This window comes from Labrus mixtus, chromosome 23 (genome assembly GCF_963584025.1).
Source record: "Labrus mixtus chromosome 23, fLabMix1.1, whole genome shotgun sequence".
NCBI lineage: Eukaryota > Metazoa > Chordata > Actinopteri > Labriformes > Labridae > Labrus > Labrus mixtus.
In genome coordinates, this window is record NC_083634.1 from 10836498 (window position 1) to 10863918 (window position 27421).

The following is a 27421-nucleotide window of genomic DNA, read 5'->3' on the forward strand; positions in this document are numbered from 1 at the left end:
AACTTGCAAGGGTACTCTGACCACCCAAATTTTTGCTGGGTAAGCTCCAACCCTGGGCCCTGGGCAACCCAGGGCTGCACTATACTGTGGAAAAATTTTCATTGATTCTACAAGCTATGGCTGTGTGACTACAAGAAGACTGCTCAGATCTAGCTTATGCCAAGATCTGAGATTTAAAAGGGTAATTAAAGTATCTCAAAACCAGCAGTCAAATGAATGTCCTGTTTTCATGTGTTTTTCTGCCCTTTGTCGTGATGCTTTCGATGTTTCAGCACTTTGAATTGCCTTGTTGCTGAAATGTGCTATATAAATAAACTTTCCTTGCCCCCCCCCCCCCCCCCCCTGAGGCCCTCCACTGGGGCCTCAAGTACTTTGCAAGGAAGTACAACCACTTTTCCACATTCAATAATGAATGAAAAATAATACAGTTTTAACACTTCGTACTTTAACTTGTTTTCATAGCATTCAAGTTAAAAATGTTCTTATAGAAATCACTGATATTACTACATAGTGTGCATGCAGCAATTAGTTGCAGGGAAATAAATATTGGATATATTGTGTATTGTGATACAGTCTAATATAATGCAATAACACGTATACACTGCTAAACTTAAACACCTGCACCAGGTAAGTAAAAAAAACATCATACAATAATATAAAGTGTATATTCAGTACATTGTAAAATTATGCCTAAAGGTTACATTAGCATTTGCATTCAAATTAATACTTACCCCTTCAAGGGCAGCTATAGATAAAAGTCTACTGTTTGAAAAAGTATTTTTTGATTAATCCGTTTTGTGTGAGTGACACAGAACATTCATTAGTTGTGGGAGTCCTTGTCCTTGTGTTGTTGTACTTTATATGTGGGAGAGCTCTCCCTAACAAATAGCATGACTCATTGATGATTCATTTTTCAGAAATGTGACACCTTAGCAAAGAATTATATCAATGCACAGGTCATAAGGTGTCACCTGTAAAGCTGTCATTTTCTTTGCTCAGTCTCAGAGTATACTCCCTTGCCTTTGTCTTGTGATAGAAAAGTCGTGCTTCTGCATTCCACTTCTGTGAATTATAAAGGGGCGTTCCTTAAATATGCCAGTAAATGATTTCAAACAATTAATTATTGAAGTTTATCGAAGGTAAACAGAGTCTTACTAAAATTAAACAGCGCTTTCCCTTTCAATCAAGTGTTAAGTTTCTATTCTTGAGAAGTTGTGGAAAACAAAAGCAAAGGCAAACCGGTATGTCTTTGGTTAAAAAAAAATGGTGCCCCAGAGCTTTAATTGATTTCAAAGCATTGACCCAATCTGTTTGCAGAAGCTCCTCTTACAAGTTTGTGTACCAAAAACAAAAAAGTACACCTGAGACCTGTAACGAGATGCAAGGTTTTCAGTTATTCAGGTAATTTCATGGTTTACTCTGAGCTTTCAGTACCATGAAGGTGGTTCACTTTTCTTCAGAGCAATACAAGGTGTGCTCAGGATAAGAGTTCATCCTGTCTGTATCAACACATTTTTCCTAAAATGTGTGACTGTGAAAGCTATTATAAATATAGTGTATAGTTTTCATCTAGCAACAGAGACTTATAAGAGCACTTCAAGTTACATTTTTACATATAAGATATAAGATTTTGCATACTTGCCACTTTGAATTATGTTTTTTTATTATTTCTATAAACCACATACTGCTCTGTATACTGCTGGAGCTGCAGTTGCGATGGGCTTATTACATCTTAAACTGGCAGACAATAATTCATTATAGAGAAGAAATGGGAGTTATTATATTCAGGTCTATTGTGCACTTATGATCATTAAGCGATAAAAGTCTGAATTTACCCATTGATGTTATACACAGTATGTGTTTTACTTCTGCATATTGTATCACAGTTTGCTCTGAGTTTGAACAATATGACAATCTGCTGTCAACAGACTTGTTCTTGTGAATACTGCCCCTTTATGCGAATGCACTCAAAGCAATTCTGGGTTTACACCAGGTTGATTCATTCATTCATTCAGTTTCATGTGAGCGCTTATTGAGACCTCAGTTGTCATGATTGTGAAATATATTCACAAGCAAGGACCACATGCTTTTTAGATATTTAATGATAGATCATATGAATGATGAGACAGACAAATGTATGCTAAGGTAATGATTATGATGGAAGAGGATGTTGTCAGTTGGCTGGACCGGGAGGATGGACTGACTGCAGGGCAGAGGGAGACTCAGGACGGGGGCTCCGTCTCAAACCTAATTCTGCCGAAGCTGATCACGGCCCAGACTGTGCCTAGAATTAGACGAGCAAGATGAAGGGATGAGGAAGGAGGGTGAATGGATGAGAGGAAGGTGATGGGAGGTTGGGTTGCCAAAGAACTGAGGCAAACAGGGTGTGGAATGGCTCATCATAAATAAGTTTGTCAGGTGATTTAAGGTGTGTTTTGGGTGTAGTCCTGCTCCAGAATCTAAGTTAATATAACAACTTATTTATATTGTTTTGAGTCCTTAAGTTAAGTGTGTGTGTGTGTGTGTGTGTGTGTGTGTGTGTGTGTGTGTGTGTGTGTGTGTGTGTGTGTGCTCATGTGCATGCCTTGTCTTTGAGGAGCGATGGCCCAGCTTCCTGTGCCTCGCTGTCTCTCTTCCTAAGCCTTGCCTACGTTTGTACATTTGTTGCTTTAGCTCTTATGGTAGTGCACTCTTCAACATCATGCTTTCACACACATCCACACTTCCACCACTGATGATACAGATTAAACACATCTCATAACTTTTGTATTTGACTTATTTAACTCTTTTTGATAGAAATTATTAATTTTCTTTTGTGAAATTCTAACTCCTCCCGTCTTATGCCATTACCCACGTGCCGGGTTATGACAATAGTGAAGCCAGATAACCAAAAGATATCCTGGCTATGTTGAATAAGCTTCGGCATACAGGCCTCTGGTGTGTGTCTGTAGTTTATTTGGTCCAATTACAGTTAGCTCATACTGACAAGCACATAATTAACTGCATAGCATATTTTTCTGTTGCATCCATCGACCCACAGACTATACTTATCACAGAGATTCTAATTACCCAGTCATTATGTGGCTTATTATTGTTACTTTAACAATGTCTCTGATGGTATATAATTTAGAATATGAGCCTATTAATGTGACTGTGTTTGTCTTTTTGGAGTAGAAAGATATACAGTACATATAATGTTTTCTGCAATAAACTGTGTGTGTGTGTGTGTGTGCGTGCGCGCGTGCGTGTGTGTGCATGCGTGTGTGTGTATTTTCCTGAACCGGTTGCTCAAGAAGTACACCAAACTATCGAGACTGATTTCTCTTGTATCATTTTAGTGTCAAATGAAAATAAAAACAAAACGAAGGCAGCAGCTCTTAAAGAAGATGAAACGATTGATTTAATTCGTCTTTATCCGGCTCATTTTAAAACACAAAAGATCTCTACATACAATAGAAATGATAAGGCGAGGTGTATTAATAAAGTGAGACTCTACATCTATCATGAACAACTTGTTTGTAAAGTGTATGGGCTTACCAGTTTTCACTTTCATTCTGCTTATTCCTTGCACTCTATTATTTTTCTACTTCTTTTTGAAGTTTTTGGTACTCATTTAATATAGAAAATAAGGCGAGCTTAAAATTTTGAATACATGCCTTTTTGTAGTTCTGATGGTATCAGTAATAAAAGTGAAGGATGGCTTCCTGTTTCCTGCAAATAAGAGATATCACACAAATTAGAACAATGCTCTTCCTTTCAGATTGAAATAATAATACTCTTCTTTATCTTCTTCTGTTTAGATTATTGTAACTCTCTATACATCCCTCAGCCAATCATCCTGAAACCCTTTACAGTTGGTCCAAAATGCAGCTGCCTGATTACTAACCCGAACCAGCCATCGTTCCTACATCTCCCCCGTTTCTGCCTCAGACAAAATCCTGTTACTAGCATACAAAGCGCTGCATGACCTCGCCCCCAGCTACATTTCTGACCTCCTCGTTCCATATTCCACCCCTCGTCCACCTAGATCATTTAATCTTGGCTCTCTTTCCATCCCCTGCTTTAATTTTAAAACAAAAGGTGATCGTGCTTTTGCTGTTTTAGCCCAAAATCCCTGAAATAAAAACCCACAAACCATCAGATCCGCAGAATCTTTGGACTGTTTCAAGCAACTAAAGACCCACCTGTAAAGACGAGCCTTCATATAGCTCCTAGACCATTTATTGTGCTTAGTTTGTTTTTGTGTTTTCCTGATCTTAACTTTGCCCTGCTTGACATTGTGAATTATTTATGTAAGTTTCCTCTCTGCATTAATTGTTTGATTGATTTTATCTGTGAAGCACTTTGTAACTGAGTTTTTTAAAAGTGCTATATAAATAAAGCTTTACTTAATAATTTACAACATCCCAATATACTTTCCCTGATTATGAAGGAATCTGTACCGTACTACATAGTGTCATCTGGGAATGAGTGATGCTATTTGCCCTTAACGCATCTGAGTTACTGACCCTATACTAAGGGTATTTGACAGTAAAAATAAGTTAAAAGAAATAATGAAACCAGATCTGATGCTCATACAATATATTCACTGCCTTTATTGGAACAAACTTCAATGAATTGAATACACTTTCTTGTATCTGCTTTAGATGGATGATTAAAAAAAAGTTCAATACAGAATAGATAATTTCTCACATCTAATTATCATTAAGAACAAGTATATTTAACTGACAATACATACACAGAGGTCCAATCACAGAGACCGACATATTAATGATCATGTTAAACTAAATAAATAAATGAAGGAACCATTGTTTTGATGTCATAAATGTAATTCTGACCGTGCCAGAATTGGTAGAAAAATGCAGTTATCACTAAATGTATGTAATGAAAATGTAGACATTCTTCTGTTTGAACTTTCCCAACAGAGTTGCCCTTGCATGGAGTAAGACCGACTGTAATGTAAATCAGTACAATATTTTTGACAAAATGATCATCAAATTTATCAGGGTTAAACAGTGGACAAGTTATCTGAAAGTCATTTCCAAGCCATATTACAGTTGCAAACTTAAGAGGTCTTCTTGTAGTTTTCATGCAACACAGTGATCAATTGGGGTTTCACATGGACTTCTAACACTATTGCTGGCTAGATAGTAGCCATGACAGCAGCACAAGGGAGGATGCTGTGATGAGACTGATGTTGTGGCTTACGCCACTTGAAACGTCTGTAAATCATTAGAAAAAGAAACAAGATATTACTTAAACAAAAAGCGTTGTTATATTGTTTCTTTTTGAAATGGTAGAATATTACTTACTTGCGCCATCCAAAGTTATGGAATTGGTGTCAATGTTGAAGGCTGTGATGAATGAAGCAGCAATATTCAAAATGTTGGTAATCTGAGTGTTGTTAGGAAGAGATGCTGTTGCAAATCCAATATCAATGTTGTTGATGACTGATCCTTCACTGCAAGATGATGAGCACAAAGTATTTTTTTTTTTTTTTAAATATTATGACTCATACTTCAAGACTGTAAAAACACCAAATCAACACAATTATCACCTGAACGAAACCACTGTCAAGGAGATGAATGGTGATGGAAAGAAAGCTCGGTAGAAAGGTTCAAGCTGTGAAAAAACAAGAAACAAAGCATTTTAAGTTCATTTTAAATATCAAAAGTAAATCATAAAAAACCCAGATGGTAGTTTTACAAGGTACTTTTGTAACAACAAAATGTCTGATAACAAGTTGTCAAAAAAAAAAAGAATATGAGGAAATAATGATTACTAGGTCTTCATGTGCTTACATGTGGAGATATTTCTTTAACAAAGTTCACATGAATTGATTAGGGGAATTAGTTTGTGCAAGGATATTTTGGACATTTGAACAAGGCATATGCTTTTAATTTCAAACTCTTAATGATATGCTCTGTCCAAGGTAAGCTACAAGAGGGGTGTTTCTTAAATATACATTACATGCTCTTTGGAAAATTAACTATTTAAATTCATGAGGTCATATTGCTGAAATTCTGACATGAGATAGTTTGTTTAAAAAAATATTGAATGAATAAGATGCAAGAATGTTGCTGGATTTTACCCTCTGAAAGACACTTACTGAAGACTTTATCAGTGAGGATCGATTTCTAAATGCTGCAGATGATGGAATCAACAAGTCACTTGTAAATGTCTCTCCAAGAGATCTGAAAGTCAATCGCCTTATTCTGACTGCCGTAGCAGTTGTGGTTGTTGAAGGATTCACTGTAGTTGTAGTTGTAGCGGCCGCTGTGCTTGATGATGCACTAGTTGTTGTTGATTCACCATCCAAAGTTATGGAATTGGTGTCAATGTTGAAGGCTGTGATGTTTGAAGCAGCACTGATCAAAGTATTTCTAATCTGAGTGTTGTTAGGAACAGATGCTGATGCAAATTGAACATCAATGTTGTTGATGACTGATCCATTACTGCAAGGTAATGACAACAAAGTATTCATTTTTTACAAAAATATTATGACTCATACTTCAAGACTGTAAAAACATAAAATCACCACAATTATCACCTGAACGAAATCACTGTCAAGGAGATGAATGATGGAAATGCATCTCGGTAAATAGGTTCAAGCTGCGAAAACACAAGAAATAAAAACGTTTTCAGTTAATTTTAAGAAGCAAAAGTCAATCGTAAAAAACCCAGATGGTAGTTTCAACTCATGGTGAGTGAGCAGAAGTATTAGAAGATTGGTTACTTGTGGGTTTCGGAAAATTTTGTTTTTGGGAAAACCCCTTTAGGGAGTTTGCAAAAAAAGGGAGTTTTTATTGTTGACAGTTTAGTTTAGCTGACTGAGGTACTTTTGTAACAAGAAAATGTCTGATAAAAAGTTGTCAAAAAAAAAAGAATATGAGGAAATAATGATTACTAGGTCTTCATGTGCTTACATGTGGAGACTTCTTTAACAAAATGTGCATATGAATTGATTAGGGGAATTAATTTGTACAAGGATATTTCAGATATTTGAACAAGACACACGCTTTTAATTTCAAACTCTTAATGATATGCTCTGTCCAAGGTAAGCTACAAGAGGGGTGTTTCCTTAATATACATTTTCAAGTTTTGAATAGGCATGCTCTTGGGAAAATTAACTATTTAAATTCATGAGGTCATATTGCTGAAATTCTAACATGAGACACCTTGTTTAAAATATATTTAATTTATAATATGTATAAATGTTACTGGATTTTACCCTCTGAAAGAGACTTACCGAAGACTTTATCAGTGAGGCTCGATTTATAAATGCTGCAGATGATGGAATCAACAAGTCACTTGTAAATGTCTCTCCAAGAGATCTGAAAGTCAATCGCCTTATTCTGACTGCCGTAGCAGTTGTGGTTGTTGAAGGATTCACTGTAGTTGTAGTTGTAGCGGCCGCTGTGCTTGATGATGCACTAGTTGTTGTTGATTCACCATCCAAAGTTATGGAATTGGTGTCAATGTTGAAGGCTGTGATGTTTGAAGCAGCACTGATCAAAGTATTTCTAATCTGAGTGTTGTTAGGAACAGATGCTGATGCAAATTGAACATCAATGTTGTTGATGACTGATCCATTACTGCAAGGTAATGACAACAAAGTATTCATTTTTTACAAAAATATTATGACTCATACTTCAAGACTGTAAAAACATAAAATCACCACAATTATCACCTGAACGAAATCACTGTCAAGGAGATGAATGATGGAAATGCATCTCGGTAAATAGGTTCAAGCTGCGAAAACACAAGAAATAAAAACGTTTTCAGTTAATTTTAAGAAGCAAAAGTCAATCGTAAAAAACCCAGATGGTAGTTTCAACTCATGGTGAGTGAGCAGAAGTATTAGAAGATTGGTTACTTGTGGGTTTCGGAAAATTTTGTTTTTGGGAAAACCCCTTTAGGGAGTTTGCAAAAAAAGGGAGTTTTTATTGTTGACAGTTTAGTTTAGCTGACTGAGGTACTTTTGTAACAAGAAAATGTCTGATAAAAAGTTGTCAAAAAAAAAAGAATATGAGGAAATAATGATTACTAGGTCTTCATGTGCTTACATGTGGAGACTTCTTTAACAAAATGTGCATATGAATTGATTAGGGGAATTAATTTGTACAAGGATATTTCGGATATTTGAACAAGACACACGCTTTTAATTTCAAACTCTTAATGATATGCTCTGTCCAAGGTAAGCTACAAGAGGGGTGTTTCCTTAATATACATTTTCAAGTTTTGAATAGGCATGCTCTTGGGAAAATTAACTATTTAAATTCATGAGGTCATATTGCTGAAATTCTAACATGAGACACCTTGTTTAAAATATATTTAATTTATAATATGTATAAATGTTACTGGATTTTACCCTCTGAAAGAGACTTACCGAAGACTTTATCAGTGAGGCTCGATTTATAAATGCTGCAGATGATTGATTCAACAAGTTACTTGTAAATGTCTCTCCAGGAGATCTGAAAGTCAATCGCCTTAGTATGACTACCGCCACAGTAGTTGTATTGGCAGATGTAGTATTTGAAGTGGGGGTGACAGAAGTTGTGATTGTTGTAGTGTTTTGATCTGTTAATAGCCAAAAAATAAAGAAAAAATAAGGGAAAAAATAAGATCCATCTTAAACATAATACACATAATATACTGTATGTTTATATACTTTACTTAAGAGATATTGCAGCCTCTGAAGTGAAATGCGGAGCAACTGTTTACTCACCAACTATCATGATGGAGGTGGAATCAACATTGAGGCTGAAGTTATTGCTCGAGTTTGACACAGCTTCTACCAAGGTACTTGCAACAGTGTCAGATGTTGGGATTTGATCTGCAGATGAGTTTCTGGCGAACTCAACACCTATCTCTGCTTCAGTATTACTCATTCGCGTTCTTACCACTGCTGGTCTGCAATAAAAATGCAAATATTAAATTTGATTACAGAATTGATAACATATGTCTACCTGTCATATGAAATTGGAAATAACAATGTTAACCACGGTAACAAAATTGTAATTATTGTAAGGTTGACCTCTGAAAATGTGAAATATTACCTAAAAAATAGGACAAAACTACGAATGTAAAGTACGCCAAATCCTCTCCTGAAGATAAAATCAAACTGTGGAAAATAGCATATAGAAAAAATGAAAAACAGGGTCATCTTTTATTTGAATAAACAACTTCAAATTAACTGTATGCACCTAAAAAAGACCAGTTTACTTACCACTTGAAGAACTTCAGCCTCAAGATTCTTAAATTGTGGACTTTCTCTATCATTGAGTTCAGCTACAAATGGTACTACCAAGGTTGCTGAAAGAATCTTAACTGGTGAAGGAGGTGCAGTAGTAGTGACAGTAGTAGACATAGTTGTAGTGACTGCTGATGTTGCAAGTATTACAGTTGAAGCTCCAGTTGTTAATGTTTCTCTAAGTATTGTTGATCGTTCTGTTGTTGTCACTGGAACACTGCTTGTTGTTGACACAGCAGTTGTTGTTGATCCACCAGATGTTGTGGCTGCTGTGCTGGATAAAGCACCTGTTGATGTTCCAGTTGCAGTTGAACCTCCAGTTGTTGATACACCGGTTGTCGATAAACCTCCTGTTGTCATTGATCCATCAGTTGTTGTTGATCCACCAGATGTTGATGATTCAGCTGTTGTTGCTGCTGTGCTTGATGATGCACCTGCTGTTGTTGATGTTCCAGTTGTTGATCCACCAGATGTTGATGTTTCAACTGTTGTTGAGCCTTCAACTGCTGTTGTTGATATACTAGTTGTAGTTGAACCTCCAGATGTTGATACACCGATTGTCGATGGACCTCCAGTTGTTGATGCTACTTCTGTTGTTGTCTCTGGAACACTGCTTGTTGTTGACACAGCAGTTGTTGTTGATCCACCAGATGTTGATGTTTCAGGTGTTGTTGAGCCTTCAACTGCTGTTGTTGATATACCAGTTGTAGTTGAACCTCCAGATGTTGATACACCGATTGTCGATGGACCTCCAGTTGTTGATGATCCTTCTGTTGTTGTCTCTGGAACACTGCTTGTTGTTGACACAGCAGTTGTCATTGATCCACCAGATGTTGATGTTTCAGGTGTTGTTGAGCCTTCAACTGCTGTTGTTGATATACCAGTTGTAGTTGAACCTCCAGATGTTGATGTTTCAGCTGTTGTTGATTGTCCAGTTGTAGTTGAACCTCCAGATGTTGATACATCGATTGTCGATGGACCTCCAGTTGTCATTGATCCACCAGATGTTGATGTTTCAGCTGTTGTTGATTGTCCAGTTGTAGTTGAACCTCCAGATGTTGATACATCGATTGTCGATGGACCTCCAGTTGTTGATGATCCTTCTGTTGTTGTCTCTGGAACACTGCTTGTTGTTGACACAGCAGTTATTGTTGATCCACCAGATGTTGATGTTTCAACTGTTGTTGAGCCTTCAACTGTTGTTGTTGATTGTCCAGTTGTAGTTGAACCTTCAGTTGTTGACACAGCAGTTGTTGTTGATCCACCAGATGTTGTGGCTGCTGTGCTGGATAAAGCACCTGTTGATGTTCCAGTTGCAGTTGAACCTCCAGTTGTTGATACATCGGTTGTCGATAAACCTCCTGTTGTCATTGATCCATCAGTTGTTGTTGATCCACCAGATGTTGATGTTTCAGCTGTTGTTGATTGTCCAGTTGTAGTTGAACCTCCAGATGTTGATACATCGATTGTCGATGGACCTCCAGTTGTTGATGATCCTTCTGTTGTTGTCTCTGGAACACTGCTTGTTGTTGACACAGCAGTTATTGTTGATCCACCAGATGTTGATGTTTCAGCTGTTGTTGAGCCTTCAACTGCTGTTGTTGATTGTCCAGTTGTAGTTGAACCTCCAGATGTTGATACACCGATTGTCGATGGACCTCCAGTTGTTGATGATCCTTCTGTTGTTGTCTCTGGAACACTGCTTGTTGTTGACACAGCAGTTATTGTTGATCCACCAGATGTTGATGTTTCAGCTGTTGTTGATTGTCCAGTTGTAGTTGAACCTCCAGTTGTTGATGATCCTTCTGTTGTTGTCTCTGGAACACTGCTTGTTGTTGACACAGCAGTTGTTGTTGATCCACCAGATGTTGATGTTTCAGGTGTTGTTGAGCCTTCAACTGCTGTTGTTGATATACCAGTTGTAGTTGAACCTCCAGATGTTGATACACCGATTGTCGATGGACCTCCAGTTGTTGATGATCCTTCTGTTGTTGTCTCTGGAACACTGCTTGTTGTTGACACAGCAGTTATTGTTGATCCACCAGATGTTGATGTTTCAGCTGTTGTTGAGCCTTCAACTGCTGTTGTTGATTGTCCAGTTGTAGTTGAACCTCCAGATGTTGATACATCGATTGTCGATGGACCTCCAGTTGTTGATGATCCTTCTGTTGTTGTCTCTGGAACACTGCTTGTTGTTGACACAGCAGTTATTGTTGATCCACCAGATGTTGATGTTTCAGGTGTTGTTGATTGTCCAGTTGTAGTTGAACCTCCAGTTGTTGATGATCCTTCTGTTGTTGTCTCTGGAACACTGCTTGTTGTTGACACAGCAGTTGTTGTTGATCCACCAGATGTTGATGTTTCAGGTGTTGTTGAGCCTTCAACTGCTGTTGTTGATATACCAGTTGTAGTTGAACCTCCAGATGTTGATACATCGATTGTCGATGGACCTCCAGTTGTTGATGATCCTTCTGTTGTTGTCTCTGGAACACTGCTTGTTGTTGACACAGCAGTTGTTGTTGATCCACCAGATGTTGATGTTTCAACTGTTGTTGAGCCTTCAACTGTTGTTGTTGATTGTCCAGTTGTAGTTGAACCTTCAGTTGTTGACACAGCAGTTGTTGTTGATCCACCAGATGTTGTGGCTGCTGTGCTGGATAAAGCACCTGTTGATGTTCCAGTTGCAGTTGAACCTCCAGTTGTTGATACATCGGTTGTCGATAAACCTCCTGTTGTCATTGATCCACCAGATGTTGATGTTTCAACTGTTGTTGAGCCTTCAACTGCTGTTGTTGATATACCAGTTGTAGTTGAACCTCCAGATGTTGATACACCGATTGTCGATGGACCTCCAGTTGTTGATGATCCTTCTGTTGTTGTCTCTGGAACACTGCTTGTTGTTGACACAGCAGTTGTCATTGATCCACCAGATGTTGATGTTTCAGCTGTTGTTGATTGTCCAGTTGTAGTTGAACCTCCAGATGTTGATACACCGATTGTCGATGGACCTCCAGTTGTTGATGCTACTTCTGTTGTTGTCTCTGGAACACTGCTTGTTGTTGACACAGCAGTTATTGTTGATCCACCAGATGTTGATGTTTCAGCTGTTGTTGAGCCTTCAACTGCTGTTGTTGATTGTCCAGTTGTAGTTGAACCTCCAGATGTTGATACACCGATTGTCGATGGACCTCCAGTTGTTGATGATCCTTCTGTTGTTGTCTCTGGAACACTGCTTGTTGTTGACACAGCAGTTGTCATTGATCCACCAGATGTTGTTGATCCACCAGATGTTGATGTTTCAGCTGTTGTTGATTGTCCAGTTGTAGTTGAACCTCCAGATGTTGATACATCGATTGTCGATGGACCTCCAGTTGTTGATGATCCTTCTGTTGTTGTCTCTGGAACACTGCTTGTTGTTGACACAGCAGTTATTGTTGATCCACCAGATGTTGATGTTTCAGCTGTTGTTGAGCCTTCAACTGCTGTTGTTGATATACCAGTTGTAGTTGAACCTCCAGATGTTGATACACCGATTGTCGATGGACCTCCAGTTGTTGATGATCCTTCTGTTGTTGTCTCTGGAACACTGCTTGTTGTTGACACAGCAGTTATTGTTGATCCACCAGATGTTGATGTTTCAGCTGTTGTTGAGCCTTCAACTGCTGTTGTTGATTGTCCAGTTGTAGTTGAACCTCCAGATGTTGATACATCGATTGTCGATGGACCTCCAGTTGTTGATGATCCTTCTGTTGTTGTCTCTGGAACACTGCTTGTTGTTGACACAGCAGTTATTGTTGATCCACCAGATGTTGATGTTTCAGGTGTTGTTGATTGTCCAGTTGTAGTTGAACCTCCAGTTGTTGATGATCCTTCTGTTGTTGTCTCTGGAACACTGCTTGTTGTTGACACAGCAGTTGTTGTTGATCCACCAGATGTTGATGTTTCAGCTGTTGTTGAGCCTTCAACTGCTGTTGTTGATATACCAGTTGTAGTTGAACCTCCAGATGTTGATACACCGATTGTCGATGGACCTCCAGTTGTTGATGATCCTTCTGTTGTTGTCTCTGGAACACTGCTTGTTGTTGACACAGCAGTTATTGTTGATCCACCAGATGTTGATGTTTCAGCTGTTGTTGAGCCTTCAACTGTTGTTGTTGATTGTCCAGTTGTAGTTGAACCTTCAGTTGTTGACACAGCAGTTGTTGTTGATCCACCAGATGTTGTGGCTGCTGTGCTGGATAAAGCACCTGTTGATGTTCCAGTTGCAGTTGAACCTCCAGTTGTTGATACATCGGTTGTCGATAAACCTCCTGTTGTCATTGATCCATCAGTTGTTGTTGATCCACCAGATGTTGATGATGCACCAGTTGTTGTTGAGCCTCCAGTTGTTGATCCACCAGATGTTGTGGCTGCTGTGCTGGATAAAGCACCTGCTGTTGTTGATGTTCCAGTTGTAGATACATCGGTTGTCGATAAACCTCCTGTTGTCATTGATCCATCAGTTGTTGATGATCCACCAGATGTTGATGTTTCAGCTGTTGTTGATTGTCCAATTGTAGTTGAACCTCCAGTTGTTGATGATCCTTCTGTTGTTGTCTCTGGAACACTGCTTGTTGTTGACACAGCAGTTATTGTTGATCCACCAGATGTTGATATTTCAGCTGTTGTAGCGGCCGCTGTGCTTGATGATGCACCAGCTGTTGTTGAGCCTCCAAATATCAGAATCAAAACTAATAGGATTGGTCCAACACCCATTGTGTCTTTTTTTGATCCTGCAGAATGTAACCAAAGATACAGTAAATAGAAAGATTTGAATATGTTAAATTTATCTTTTTTTAAAAGATGATTTGACATTCTAAAGATAGATTTATAGTTTCACAATATTTCATGATCTTAACATTAAAGGGGCTATATGTAACTTTCAAAAATACTGCGTTTGTAGCGATACCGCATGGCCATTAGACGAACTGCACCAGTAACCCGTTGCTCGCTCTCCTTCGCGTGCTCGTCATACGTGCTCGTACGTACACAAACGAGCAACGTCATCGACCGCGAAACACTGGATATTTACCGGCATAATGTTTACAGAGGAGGTAAGTGGTCATACACGTGGAAGTCTGTGAAGGAGTCTGTGTGTCTGTATTAATTCTCCATCCTACAAACGACAGTCTCGGCAGGCACTGGCTGAGAGCAGGAGTGTGTGATGAGTTTGTCCGCCTTTGAGAGCTCCTAGGGCAGATAGAAATGTGTAGAAGGCGGCCTCTGGCTGTGGAGGTGAAGACCGGGAGTGTGTGATGAGTTTGTCTGCCTTTAAGAGCTCCTAGGGCGGATACAAGTGTGTGGAAGGCGGCCTCTGGCTGTAGCGGGAGTATGTGATGAGTTTGTACTGTTGATCTCTGTAAGCGGAGCGGAGTGAGGAGGACGTTGAGAACGTGCATATAATGTCACTCCCTGGAGCTTTCGCAGAAAATACGACAAGGGGAAAAATGTTATACAGGCAACACAGATAGACAGTGAAACGCGGCTTCTCCTACGTCCTCCTGTTAGCTGTAGCATTAGCCGCATCTAACGCTCGGTTCTAGCCCCCCTCGATAAAAAAATTGTCAGTGTGGCGTCATTGTCAGTGTGAGATCACTGATCTAAGCCCATTGGCTCGTTGTGGCAAGCCCTGCAGCTCATGTTGAAATTTCCAAGAAGCGTGCTGAGCAACTGACCAATAACGACAGAGCAGATCGGCAGACCAATCAGAGCAGACTTGGCCCACGTGGGGTCTAACAGTCTGGGCTCAGCAGAGCGTAGCTGACAGACTCAGAGCGTAAAGGGAGCAAGGAGGAGCAGTACATGAAAACAGACACTTTTTTCGGACTTTAGCTATTGTGAACGTACAAAAGTAGGTACATAGATTAAATATACGAACCCCAAAAAGGGCATAATATGGGCTCTTTAATGGGCGAAAAAAAACAATTGTACATGTAAAAAGTTACATATAGCCCCTTTAAATTAGAATATGTGTTTTAAAAGCATCTAATCTCTGACATCTCTAAATAGATTACTGCAATTCACCTTCAACTCAACCTCTCAAAGACTTTTGTATCATCCCAGCTAGTCGCTCTATGCAACCACAGATCAATATCCAGGTACATGCTCTTGCGATATCACGCATTGACTATTACAACTCCTTACTAGCAGGTCTATCTACTTGCACTATCAAACCCTGCAGAACATACAAAACTCAGCAGCACGAATGGTCTTCAACCTACCCAAAAGAGCACATGTCACTTTGTTGTTCATTCCCTCCACTGGCTCCCAGTTACTGCTCTCATCAAATTTAAAACCCTGCTGCTTGCTTGCTTGCAAAACAGCGACAAAAACGGCCCCTCTTTACCTAAACTCTCCCATCAAGCTCTACACTCCCTACCGCCCACTACGCATCTGATCCATTCTTCACAACACAGCCCTTATAATGGCACACTCACGAGCACAAGCACTGGGACACAACGTTGTCAGTTTTCATTATAGAGAAATCCTGAAGTGTTATGGCTGTATCTGACTAAAATTACTCAAAATAAGCCACAAAGTCAGTAAAGTAGCTGTCATGTTCTCTGTGTTGTTCTCAGGTGTGCGGACGCGAACTCGACCACAGGACCCTTTAATTTTTGAATTTGTTAATTTTCGAGTTTGCCTGTCTTGAATACTAAGCACGCTTCATCAGTACATAAAGCCATTCATGTGTTGTAGTACAACGTTGTGTAAAAGAGGTAACCGTGGTCAGCCTCCTTTTTTAAACTCCTTTGAATTCAACCAAATTAATCTTACAAACCACAACAGAAGTTTCCTGACTGGATTGATGCATCCTGACCTGATGCCTATGGTGATAGTTGCCCAACAAATTTGAACCCTTCCGAACAATGATGTAGATATATGCACAGTTTTTTGTGGGTCCCGAGCTGAAATGTTTGGAAACCTCTGCCCTACATCATCATACAGTTCTTGCATGTAAAACATTTATAACTTCTGCATGCAGAGATACATTCCACACCATTCTACAGTATCTCCATTACAGTTACAGCATGTGAACCAGAGTGGCTTCTCATGCCTCCTCAATAGCATATTGGTGATATCACTCAGGCTTTGTCCTTTAATATTTATAGTCTATAGTAATAACAACAAGAAGAAACATATAACCACAGGGATCCACAGCGAAATGTACTGGTACACTCATACTGATAGATCACCACTAAGCTCTAACTTGTTAATATTGAGCAGTATCGTTTTCCAACTACAATTTGAGATATTGAAATCAACATGTAAAGCTACTTTTCAATGTCCAAGTATAAGTGGGTGTGGGTGTTTTTCCACCAAGGAGTGGATTTTGTGAAAAATAAATGCTTGCAATGGATTCAGAATCCTGAGAAACTCCTAGTTTGACCCCTTAAAAGCTACCTAAGGCAGAGGTTAACATCTTCATTTAAATCTTTTTATATATGTTTTAAGACACCAGATTGGCCAAATATCAAATTCACTCACTATAACAAAGCAACTTTTCATAAAAAAAATTTACTTTAAAAATATAATACAATATACAAAATTATTCAAAATGACATTGAAGTTAAGAATACTAAATTAAAAAATATTACTTCATAATAGAATAGTATCATCCAAATGTACTTACCCAGAAAGATTGTGATAAAAAATGCTAAGAAAATAGTCTATTCCTTTGGCATTATTTTCAAACCTTTCAGTCTTCTTAATCTACCTTGGTGTAAAGTATATCTCTGCTGACGCTACCTGTCTATGCAGGCCTTATATATGTTGCTCAAAAGTAAAAAAAAAAAAAAAAAATGTATTTGGACATGGGTGAACAAAAAAAAGAAATTCTGTGTAAAAGGCTTTTGATGAGTCACTAGACAATACAATGCAATGTTCTTCATGCATTCCTCTAAAGTGGACTAACCAGATGGCCTTATCATATCTTTTACATGAAAACCTGAGATACTAAAAAAATAAAAATATTTCCGTTTATTTCTGTGATGAACATGACTCTATTTAAGAGATAGCAAATGTCACTTAAAACAATTATATGTTTTTTTTTAACATGATTTCAGTAGATGATAGAGCTGCTGTGTAACTCTTTTTAAGCCATATTTGCAGATTAGAAGTACGAGAAGCAAATCTAGAAAGGGAGATACCGTAATCAGGAAGCTGGTTTAGCAAGAGTGAGGCTTTGTCCTTGCAGTCTGTTTGCATTGATCCCTGCATACCCACATTTTGGGATCTTAACTTCATAATTTATGGTAGTGGTCGACTGCATTAGCCCTGTCCTCTGATACAGCAAGCTTTTTATCAGGCTCAGAGAATTTGAGTGAGCGGATACTGAACTTACTGAATGGTAGACCCCTAGCTTTGTGGAGAGACAGACCCATACCCAGTCTTCACAGACCTAGCATGGTGATGGCCTACAGAGCAGATGTCAAAACCAAATTATCTTAGTGCCAGGACAACAAAATCCTTTTCAGGGTGCTGGTTTCACTCAACTGTTCGAGCAGGCGCCACATGTACAGAGATTATAGTTCTCAATAGATTGATCACAAGTTTGACTCCCAGCCTCGACCCTCGACCGTTCACCTCCTCACATTTATTGTCTCACTTTATTAATATGGATGTGAACTTGCGTTTATACCAACGGAACGAGTTACTACGTTTGCTCCTTGAGCCCTGACGGGCACTTGGGACTAAGAATTTTATCAGGATTTAACTGCCTGTGGTTTTCACTCTTTTACTTGTGACGTCAAAGAGGTTATCAAAGTTAAATTTTTAGAAACTATAAACTCTCACACTAACAGAGCAGTGATTAACTTTTCATGTTAATGGAAATTATTTTGACAGGGTTTTATTCAAAATTTCTAGATTTTTTTCGTTGAAGCAGGAGGTTGATTAGTTGTTACTTACCGGTAAAGGTTATAGCTGTATGTTTATGTTGAATCCAAACTAACTTTTAAATCAAAATTCCAAAATAAATAATGACTTTAACACATTTCATACTTTGATGTACCGTCAGGAATGCCTTTACATTTTTCCTTTTTCAAAGTCCATTGAGAGTCATGTGAGGAACATGTTATGAAAGATTACAAAGGTAACAACGTCACAACCGGAGTAGAACATCCAAATTTAGCACTAACCCAACCTGATAACCCTGATATTAACAGATAGTGACGTTGTTATCAGTTGAGTGGTATTTGCTTGAATATGCACGAACTTGCTGTTACTCTAACAAAACTTCTGAAAGAATTTCACAAAGCTAACATCTAATCGGCCCCAGGACAATAAAATCTAAACGACATCTTGGTCAGTGTCATTGTATATTTAATTATAAGGCAGTAAATTTACACTTTAACACAATCTGTACAGTCATATGGGACAAAAAAAATTAAAGGCATTATGTATTTGTTATATTAGACTGTTTCCTTTTAAAATTGATCCACTGCACCACAAATTTAGTGGCAGAGATCTGCTGTACAAATCTAAAGCCAAGCTTCCACACTCATGCTAATACTTGACCTGTCTACTAGTTCAAAACAAAGTGACAAAACATGATACTGCACAGATTTAAATGGATAGTTTATTGAAGGTGGTAATGGTTTCAGAATATTAAAATAAGAATAATTTTGATTTACAGCCACTATAAATAGGAGTTCATTCTACAGATAAGATCTGTAAAGATCTACAAAACTACAGAAAGACCCAGGAAAAGGCATTGCTCTGCCAAGTAAAGGACATATTTATTAGTTTAGGTACAGGGAAAACAGAGAGAATAAAATGCATGGCTTAACTTTATTTAAATGTTTTATTTTGTCTGATAAGAAATCTGATTGTTCCCCAACATATCATACCTCAATGTCTGAATAATAGTAGGAAATTCCTGCATTGCAGAAAATTAAAAAGACACGACATAGCAACAAAAAAAAGTAAAATAATTACACCTGTAAAAAGGCCTTTAAATTCTTATCATTGTTATCAGCATGTTTTTTAATAGTATGTTTTTTAAGGTAGGTTATGAAGATTATCTTTGAAAAGGACACAGGAAAAATTAAGTAATGGGGCTGTAGCTGGCCTAATCCCCACAAACGTGTGACTCATCGCCTGGTTTACTTTAACATTCCTTGTTTTAGCCATCCATGACATTGGTTGATGAATGACATGTCTATTTGTTGCTGCAGACATTTCCGAGCTAAAGTTTATCTGCTGCACATAAGAAATGGACAGCAGAGAAAAAAGAAAAAAAAAAGAATATTCATTTAGAATAGCCTCAGCATTATCATCAACATGACATACTACTTTTGGATGATAACTCAATAAGATAGGAACAGTCACTTGAATCTTACTTAAGAAAGCAGAGCAGTCCATCTTTGTCAACACACATTTGACTTCAGCATTCTTTGAATAAACCTGTGAAGTATCGAGCTACAGGTAGTTGTAGATGATGAGTGCCAAGACTGAAGGCAATAATTCCCTTGCTACTGCTCAGAATTCACGCTTCTGATGACAATGTTGGTATCTGTGAAATTTGAAAAAGAAAAATAATTTACTGCAATAAAGAGCTTCACACTAAAACATCAACCGGCCAATATAGCCTGTATCTGTTAGTCCAAAAATCCAATCAAAGTTCAAAACCGGGCAAGCAAACACGAGGAAAATAAGGCTGGAACGCATGAAACACAAAGGATGACATTGACATTCTGTCAGAGGGCTCGTGGAAACACAGGTGTATAAAAACAGGTGCAATGAGAAAAGGCAGGGAACAGAACAATGGCAGGAAGTCAGACTAGAAAAAATACTCTAACAGCAGATAACAAAATCTAACAGGAAGACTTATTATTAACATAAAACACAAGAAGACTAAATGGGGGACTAACAGAATATCACATTATCTGTTAATATATATAAGGTTTATAAGCATGCTGAAATACAGGATAGGAGTGGATTTTTGGCTATTTTGCTACTATTAACCATTTCTAGCCTCTGTTTGAGAAAGGTCATTAACTGGAAAACAGTAGCCTACACTGGCTGGAGTAGGGCTTGAAGCTCTAAGGGTAAAGCTAGTAATGCAAAACCATTCATTTGTAACATTGTATATACTGTACCTCACTTGTGTTGTCCTGGTCTGGTTACTCTTCATTGAAGGCATCAGAAACAGGGAATGTGGTCCGGATAACAATTGGGTAATCAAAGACAAGAGGCCTTACAGCAGCCACTTTTGGGTTGTATTGGAAAAAAACAGTTGTTTCTCCAAGTAAGGGACCAGAAGTATGATCAAATTGGTGCTGTGCTGTTTTGGCTTTGGTGGGATTTGTGGTTGATGCATCCTCAGAAAAAAGGGGCAAGGGCTGAAGAGAACTTGTATCTGTGACATTATCCGTCATTCCTTTTGCAGGTTTAAAGATTGATGTTAAGGAGTTGGGTGAAGTGGTTGGAGACACAAGTCTAGATGGTGGGGATGAGCCTGGTGGCACAGGAGTTGACATGTTTGTTGGCGTAGCTTTCATTAAGCTGTAAGCTGTGGTGGGCTTCTGGGCTGTGAATTGTGTTCCTTTTGATGTGGTAGTAAGTTTGGCTGTTGTTGAGACAAATTCTGTAGCATGAATTGGTACATTTTTTTCTTCTTTAAAAGTTGTACTTTGAATTGGAGTTGTATGGATTGTCCTTGATACACTTGGCGTGTCAGATGGTGTAGTTTCTGGAATTGTTGCTGCTGCAGTTATAATTTGTGTTGATCCTATTCCTGGTTTCTTTGTTGGTGAAAATAGCTCTGTTGGTGCTGCTGTGGCACTTGATTCCAGAGATCCTTTTATTTCTGTTGTTAAATTGTTCACTGTTGGTTTAGAGTCTAGTCCACTGTTTGTTGGTGTTAAGCTTTTAACTCTTGCAGTTTGTGCATTTGTGGCTGTGGGCAGTGTTGTTGAAAATGATGCTGACTTAAGTGTTGGTGAATCTGTGACATGTGCTATACTTTGTGCTTGAGATGTTAATTGTGTGTTTTCAATTACTGTTGTTCCTCTTACTGCTGTTTGCCCATCAGAAGTTTGTTGCTTTGTTGGGACAGACAGCATACTTTGTGTTGATGTTGTTGCTGATTCTATCATTGGTGGAAAAGACTGTGTTGGGACCACTGGTCCGTTTATTGTTGTTTGCATATCTGTAGTTTGCTGCTGTGTTGAGACAGATTGTGTAGCTTGTGTTGATGTTGTTGCAGAGTTTATCATTGGTGAAACAGACTGTATTGATACCATTGTGGAGACACTGTTTGGTGTAAACACTATGTTTGTGTTTGGTGAAGTTAATGTTGGTGTAACTATCGATTTACTTTGAGTTGGTGTTGAGCTGTAACTTGCTGTTGATTCCTGTTTGGCAGTTGTGAGGTGTTCTGTTGCTGATGATGATGATGATGAAGATGATGATGATGAAGATGAAGATGATGATGATGATGGCCTTGCTAATGCGGATGTCCCCTTTTTTGTTGATGTTGCTGCTGATTCCATTGTAGGTGGAAAAGATTGTGCAGGTTTGGTTTCAGACACATCTTGTGTTCTTAATACTGTTGCCGTAGATGGTGTGGTTTGTGTTGATGTACTTTCTGATCCACTCAGGGATGGTGTTATGCTGTGAACTGTTGTGAATCCTGCACTTTGTTTTGTGGTTGTGGGTGGTACCACGGTTGATGAAGATTGTGTTATAACTGATTCTGTCATTTGTACATGTGAGGATTCATTTGTGACATGTGCTGATCTGTTTCCTGATGTTTCATCTATTGTTGTTTGTGGCAGTGTCGGAACAAATAAATTAGTTTGTGTTGAAGTCGTTTGTAATGGGGTTGTAGTTGATTGTAGTGCTAATGAAAAATCTTCATCTTGTTTATTAGAAGTAGACATAAGTGTTGTTGTTTCTGACATGGTTACTTCAGTTTTCGTCAATCTTGGAAAATATGTTGTAGATACATGGGTGTTGGTTGATGTTTTATTTGGTGCTTCTTTTACAGAAGATACTGTTTGTAGTGGAGCTGTTGTCATGTGTTCGGTCGATGTTATGGGTGATAAAGTTGCAGATTCTGAGGGTTGATTTAGCATTGTTGGGGATGATGTCGTCGTGGACACTAAAGATTTCTCTAAAGGCACTGTTGAGGATTCTATTTCCTGTTTTTGAAGAGTTGTTGACTCTCTGCTAAATGGTGTGCTGTCTTTTGTCATTGCATTGCTACTTATCCCCACATTGGTTGCTGTTTGCCCTGTAAATAGTGGTGTTTTACTGGTGGGTTGTGTTTCAACAGGTGTTTTACCAAATATAGTCTGTAACGCAGTTTCCACAGATGGTGAAGTTTTTGTTGATGTTAGTGTTGTTAAAGGTGGATTAGATTGAGTTTGGGTTGTTATGGATATTGACATTGTAGTTTGCGTTGGAATTGATGATGGTCCACTTAGTGTTGGTTCTGTGCTGTGATCAGTTTTTGATCCAGAAGTTGTCACCTGTTCAGCTATTGACATTTGTAATGTGACTGATTCTGTTGAAGCAAATGCAGGTGATTTAGTTAGTGTCGATGTGATATTTAATGGTGTTGTGGTTGATTCTGCTGCTACAGTCATCTCAATGTCTGCTGTGATGGACAGTGTTGGTTGTGCTGAGATTTTGGAGGTTTCTGTTTGAGTTGCTTTAGATTGAGTTGTTGATGCTGTCCATTCTGTAATTGGCATTGATGTTCTGTTATTTGGTGTAGGCACTTTACTTTTGGGTGTTTCTTGGGTTGATGCTACCATGGATTGTGCCGCCATGGCTGTAGATGCTGTTCTTATGGATGCTTTAGTTTGTATTGAAGTTATAGTGTCGGTAATTGTAGATGTGATAGTTTGAGATGCAGTGGTGATTGATGTTACTAAAAAAGGTGAACTCTCAGTTGTGTCTTTTACTGAAGATACATTTTGTTTTAATGTTAAAATGGACTCTGTAATGACTTGGGTTGTTTTGGATTTGGGGTCCAGAGTTACATTATTTGATTTGTTTATTAAATGTATGCTTTGTGTTATTGTTGTGGAGTTCATTGTAGCTTTTGTAACTGATTGGGGTGATGTTGGGGTAGATACTGATGGTGCGAGTTCAGTAAGTTGTTTCTGTGCAGATGAGGAAATGTTTGTATGAACAGATTTGTCAGCAGATAGTGTTGTTGGTGCTGCAGATATTGGAGTAGACATTTTGGTCAGTGATGCCATATTTTGTATTGGTGAAGTGTGGAGTTCTGAAACCATAAGTGTTGTTCTTTTTGTTGTTTCAGAACTTTTAGGTTCTGTCAATGGTTTGGTGGTTGCCTTCTCTACAGATGTAGTTTCTGTTGCTGTTGTACTTGATAATGTTGCAGATGTAGTTGTTACAAAGGGTGTGCCTTGATTTGGAGCAGCGATTACATACATTGTAGACAAAATATTACCATTTGCTCCTGGAGTTACTTCTGAATTTGCTAATGCAGAATTGTGTGTTGTAATGGGTGTTGTTTGTTTCTCAGTGGTTTTGATATATTCTGAATTCTGACCTTCAGTGACATTAACTTCATCTCCAGGGGAAGGCATATGTTCTGAAGCTGTTGTGTTGTTTGTTACTAAGGAAGTTGTTTGTAGAGTTGTTCTGTGGTTTGAGGTGGAAGTTGTTTGTGCCTTGCCTGTACTTGTTGTTTTCTTTAGCATAGAGGTCATTTCAGTCACTTTTTCAGGTGGTATACTTACTGAATTCATCTCCTCTTCAAATATTGCTGTGGTGAGGTTGAAAGCTATAGTGCTAGTTTTGTTGGAGATCAAATTTGGCTCTTCTGTCTGTGTTGCGTCTGGAGTTTGGAGTACAGGAGTGCTTCCTGAAAAAGCAGCAGCTTGTGAAGCATCTGGAATGTTGGTTGGTGTGTTTTGATCTGTGATCTCTGAGAGCTTAGGTGTGGTTTGCGTGGCAGTTGCAAATATGTTTGTGGGTGAGTCCACAGTATGGCTATTTTCCAGGGTTGATGATGTGGTAGTTTCGTCAACTGATGGTGAAGAGATATCACTAGACACTACTGTAACTATCGCAGTTGACTTTGGTACAGGTGAACTAAATTCTTGAATTGTCAGCTGATGGCTGGACTGAGCTGCAGTTGAGGTTGAAAGACTTTGTTTTGAGTCAATGAGAATCTGTGTTGCTGTCACTGTCTCTGCTGAAGAATTCACCTGTTCTGAAGCATTATGCACCACTGTTGAAGTGCCAGGCTCAAGAAAAGATGATTGTTCATTGCTAACCATTGGAGAAGTGCCATGATTTTCCAATGATGTTTCTGACGTTGACTTGTTTGTTGACATGTAAGGTGATGGACTGGTTTGAGCAGATTCATGAACAGCAGTCATAGAATGATCCTGAGAAACAGTATTCATTTCTGTAGCTGTTGCATTTTTTGGACTTTCCTCTGATGAGGATATTGCAGTTATTTCCTCCATTGCCACCGATGTTTCTCTGTTGACTCCAGTTACATTTGGTACAGAGGTGCCCATGGTGTCCTCTTTGCTGTTGGAGGAATTTGTTATTACCTCAGTGGAAGTAAACATATTGGACTCGTTGAGGGGCATTGTAGGTGTTGTCAGTGTTGTTGATGTAGGTGTATGTTGACTTTTGATTGGCTGAGTTGTAGAAATTTCACTGATCTCTGGCACTGTAGTGGTCAATTCATTTGCTGTACTTATTCCAGGAACCTCAGTAGAGGCTGTGACCCCAAAGTGAGGTAGGCAGACAGCTGTAATAAAGGGAAAGAAGACATTTTCATGAATACTAATTGTTCACAACAGGCTTTACGTAATAAAAAATAGCAGTGTTAAAGAGTACTGATCATTTGACATATGTTGCTAAAAATTAATTTATTGTTTAAATAAGACGGGAAATGGTTTCTAGTCTTTGTCTGACTACTCAAAGCCCTTTTACACCCCAGGTCACACAAACTCATCATGTAAATATTCCATCAGTATTAACGAATCCATTCATACACATTTATACCCCGCCGACAAAGCAGCAGGAGCAACTTGCGGTTAAGTGTCTTTCCCAAGGACACATCAACCGACACTACCACTGAGCCACAACCGCCCAGAAGCCCATGCGGACATCCAACTATATATTTGATATATCTTTGTTTTCCCATGATAAAAAGTAAATTTAGATTGTTTTCTCGAGTTCTCAACTAACTTTATCTCGTTTTCTCGGAATAACAACACTGGTTTAGCGTTGATAACTTTATTTCAGGTGTTTTCTCAAGATCTCAAGAAATTAACAAATTATCAAAGTAATTACCAGCTTTTTTATAACGAGAAAATTACATAAATAAGTTGGGAATCTTTGGAAAACCATAGAAATTTACTCATTATCATGAGAAAACAGAGTAAAATCAAATGTCTGGATTTTCAGTATGTCCGCCTCGGTCTTCCATTAAATAGGAACTGCTGTATATCTAATATTAGCAAGTGATTGTAGAAGTTAGAAAGGCTCCTCTAATGCTTTAAGGTGTCTGTCAGATGCTACCCTGGAAATCCCATCCAGAGGTCTGAAACTGTTTCAACAGACGCCTCTTCTTTTTTTTCTGTGCACAAAGACTGCAGTAACATCAGTGTTCTTGACACAAATAGTTTGAAGAATTCAAATTCTGTTTGACAGAAGGTTACAATTAGCAAGGCGATCTATACCCTAAATCATTCCTGGAATTGTATCTGGACTTTGTAGAAGCTGGTTTACGACATTGGATGGGCTATGAAAAGTAACATCATGGAACAATGACACAGTGTAACCTTACTCACCTGCCAGTAGGCTCAGGAAAAATCCACAGTTCATGGTGGCAAATGATTGCTATTCAGAAGTAGAGAGCATATCTGATAACAAAGGAAAGACAGAAAGGGACAATTTCAGTCATTTGTCTAGCTATTACTTGTAGAGGAAACCTGATGTACTAGCATTCTCACACATGTTGCATACAAACTGTGACTGTATGCTACAAGTGATTTCGTCTGCGCACTATTTTGACATAAAGTTTGAAAAATCCTATGAGATGATGCGTTGAAGATAACATTGGTATGCATTCCTTTCCATGGCAAATGTATTCTTTAAATATTTAAGAGTATGAAGTAGACATTACAAGACAGTATTGAAGTTGTTATTTGTGTGTTGTAGTCAAAAGTAACCTCAATCCCTAGAGGTCTTGTGGCTCACTTAAATCCACTTTCAAAAACATATCACGCAAATTCTGCAGTACCCAAAGATCGAAAACTTTTTTGTGCAAAAATGCTGAAGTCCCCCAATAAAAAATTAAACTGTCCAACATAAATGTTCAGGGTTTTCACATTTTCATTGTGTGCACAGACATAAAGAACCCCAAAAGTTTAACTAGAGTCAAGCGAACATGCTTGAAGAACTACAAAGTCCATTTTCTTACTTCAACTGAATTGCTAACATTTTGTGCTCAGGTGACCATGATGGGTTTTTTTTAAACTTTACTTGCTTTATATATACAGTTATACATTTCGGGGCGCTGGTGGCGCATTGGTTAGTGCTCGTGACTTTGTCCCAAGACTACAGTATTTTCACTCTTTTCACTGGGGGGCTGTTCACATTTTAAATGTGGCCTGTATCAGACTCCTGTGTGAACTGGTCATGGTCCTGAACTGACCATCATGCGCAAAAGAACAACAAAGACGTCACATGCTGCACATTTTGAAGAGAGATTAATTCATAATATGTAAAGCTGATGAACCCGAAAGTGACATCCTTTGCAGATATAGTTTGTTCAGTAAAATGAAGGTGGTTCACTTCTTACTGGGATAGATTACCATGGTTACTTATGCTGAACACCTAACCTGCACCGGAGCAGGTAATGCTAGGATAATGTTAAAAATTTTAAAAATCTAACTATATGAAACTTTGTTTACTGACCTATCAGATCTCTGGATAATGGTACTCTGTGAGCTGATCGTCAGAGGGGCGGAGGGAGAGGTCCACAAACATGTTGTTTTTTAAGTTATTACCGTTCTACAACAGAGACTCAACAAAGCACTGAAGCCTTCTACTTTTTGTATGTATAAGATATAAAATTAAGCATATCACTGCTTTCAGCTGCGTAATAGTCAATAATAA

At 38.4% G+C, this 27421-nt stretch overlaps 2 protein-coding genes across 6 annotated transcripts; both read right to left on the reverse strand.

Annotated features, from left to right (window-relative positions):
* Positions 1–4577: 4577 nt before the first annotated feature.
* On the reverse strand, positions 4578–17054 carry LOC132958255 (mucin-22-like). 5 transcript variants are annotated; one of them, XR_009666741.1, is made up of 13 exons: positions 16926–17054; positions 9230–14025; positions 9060–9124; positions 8729–8913; positions 8390–8580; positions 7691–7752; positions 7250–7595; positions 6551–6612; positions 6110–6455; positions 5558–5622; positions 5313–5461; positions 5022–5222; positions 4578–4932 (listed from the first exon to the last, which is right to left on the reverse strand). XR_009666741.1 is itself a non-coding variant. In XM_061030977.1 (13 exons), the coding sequence occupies exons 2-13, from the start codon at positions 14006–14008 to the stop codon at positions 5134–5136; spliced, it is 6186 nt and encodes a 2061-aa protein (XP_060886960.1). In that variant the 5' UTR covers positions 14009–14025; positions 16926–17054; the 3' UTR covers positions 4578–5133. The 5 variants fall into 5 exon arrangements, 4 of the variants coding, with proteins under 4 accessions (XP_060886960.1, XP_060886959.1, XP_060886961.1 ...); XM_061030977.1 differs by having other exon boundaries at positions 4578–5222; positions 9230–10149; positions 10303–14025; XM_061030976.1 differs by having other exon boundaries at positions 4578–5222.
* Positions 17055–18860: 1806 nt separating this feature from the next.
* LOC132958838 (mucin-2-like) lies at positions 18861–26165 on the reverse strand. Its single transcript, XM_061031911.1, has 3 exons — positions 26092–26165; positions 20395–25043; positions 18861–19808 (listed from the first exon to the last, which is right to left on the reverse strand). The coding sequence occupies exons 1-2, from the start codon at positions 26123–26125 to the stop codon at positions 20419–20421; spliced, it is 4659 nt and encodes a 1552-aa protein (XP_060887894.1). The 5' UTR covers positions 26126–26165; the 3' UTR covers positions 18861–19808; positions 20395–20418.
* Positions 26166–27421: the final 1256 nt, after the last annotated feature.